The sequence below is a fragment of the Elephantulus edwardii genome, unplaced genomic scaffold, assembly GCF_000299155.1.
Source record: "Elephantulus edwardii isolate Elephantulus edwardi_28Jun2011 unplaced genomic scaffold, EleEdw1.0 scaffold00174, whole genome shotgun sequence".
Taxonomy (NCBI): Eukaryota; Metazoa; Chordata; class Mammalia; order Macroscelidea; family Macroscelididae; genus Elephantulus; species Elephantulus edwardii.
This window is the reverse complement of record NW_006399924.1, coordinates 6782596-6784479: the sequence shown is the minus strand read 5'-3', so window position 1 is coordinate 6784479 and position 1884 is coordinate 6782596. Positions and strand designations below refer to the sequence as shown.

General features: G+C 37.8%; 1 protein-coding gene across 1 annotated transcript in view; it reads left to right on the top strand.

Annotated features, from left to right (window-relative positions):
• Positions 1-864, top strand: part of DDX20 (DEAD (Asp-Glu-Ala-Asp) box polypeptide 20) — a 6295-nt gene extending 5431 nt beyond the window's left edge. Inside the window, exon 3 of the mRNA XM_006895729.1 lies at positions 844-864. Within this exon, the coding sequence (XP_006895791.1) occupies positions 844-864 (21 nt within the window). The remainder of the gene's footprint in view (positions 1-843) is intronic.
• The last annotated feature ends 1020 nt before the right edge of the window (positions 865-1884 follow it).

Sequence of the window (1884 nt, the reverse complement as noted above, 5' to 3'; positions counted from 1 at the left end):
TTGTTCAAGCGAAGTCTGGCACTGGGAAGACCTGTATATTCTCCACGATTGCATTGGACTCTCTCTTACTTGAAAACTTAAGTACCCAGATTTTGATTTTGGCTCCTACCAGAGAAATTGCTGTACAGATACATTCTGTTATCACAGCCATTGGAATAAAAATGGAAGGCTTAGAATGCCATGTCTTCATTGGAGGAACTCCATTATCACAGGATAAAACCAGACTTTAAAAGTGTCACATTGCTGTTGGATCACCGGGTGAGATATCAGTGCCTGTGGATGACTGGAGCTGTTACGGAACTAAACGTTTTTAGTATAAAAGAATATAAAATTCCTTGATAACTGTTGTCAGTCTTTTGAGAGTCAAAGAGCACTGGGTGCAGTATAGACATGTGACTGTATTATCAGTGGAATTTAAGACATTTTTTTCTATGGATGTTTAAGTACATAGTGATAGGTTACATGGGCTTCTGAGGTAAGGAGGATTGAGATGACTTCCAGGAAGCCCAATGTAAGAAGTCAAGGCTTCAGATTATTATTTAACTTCTTTATTGGTCATTTGGTTACTTATAATTCAGAATCTGAAGCTAGGATTCAGCGCCTTAGCATTCATCTCACTTAATAGGATAGTGTTGCCTTTTCACACATTGGTGATAAAATGGGAGGGAAAAATATCAGATTGAGGAGGGTCAAAACTCAAGATTCCAAATTTGTGTGTAAATGCATAATGAGATTTTGGTCGGGAAATCTAGCAGTGTAACCTGAGTAGATTAACAAGCTTTGGCTGTATATAAATTTGATGCATCATAAATATTTTCCACCTGTGTTTTTTCCGGAATTTAGGCAGAATTAAACAGCTCATAGAACTTGACTACTTGAACCCAGCTGGAGTACGGCTTTTTATTCTTGATGAAGCAGATCAGCTTTTAGAAGAAGGCAGCTTCCAGGAACAAGTAAAGTAAGCAAAAGAAATAACTTGATAACTAAAGTGGAGTTCCAGATAATGTGTCTTCACTTTTCTTTTGTGAGGGTGATTGCTTCAGTGATTTCAGTGATGTTCGTTTTTCCCTGTTTTCCAGTTGGATTTATTCTTCTTTGCCTGCGAGTAAGCAGATGTTAGCTGTCTCAGCTACTTACCCCGAGTATTTGGCTAACGCTTTGACGACATACATGAGAGATCCCACTTTTGTCAGACTAAATCCCAGTGATCCCAGTCTCATAGGTTTGAAGCAGTATTACAAAGTTGTTGCTTCTTACCCGTTGGCCCATAAGATATTTGAGGAGAAGGCGCGACATTTACAGGAACTGTTTTGCAGAATTCCATTTAATCAGGCCTTAGTCTTTTCTAATTTGCATAGTAGAGCACAACATTTGGCTGACATCCTTTCTTCAAAAGGCTTTCCTGCTGAGTGCATTTCAGGTAAGTTCTTACTTTAATCTTGGTTTACTAGTCTGACTTGAGGCTTCCAAAGTTGGGAGCAAGAAATACTTTGTGGGAGCAAGAAATACTTTGTGAGTTTCCCTATGAGTAACATTATGACTTTAGAGTAAAAGAAATTTGAGATTTATGTTCATTGGGATTTTTTATTGTTAAGTTCGCTGCATAAATGCAATTTTGAGAGATTCTGACTTTCTAAGACATAGAAACAAGAGTAACTCGGTTTGACATATTAAGAATTTAAGATTAGGAGTTGATTTTCTGCTCTTTGTGGATGTGATAAATGTGTATTTACTCAGTTATCTTCCATTACACACTTGGATCTTTTTAGGCAGCATGAATCAGAATCAGCGTCTTGATGCTGTGGCTAAGCTGAAGCAGTTTCATTGCAGAGTCCTCATCTCCACAGATTTGGTAAATTTCCTCTTCAGTTGGGTTACTAATCT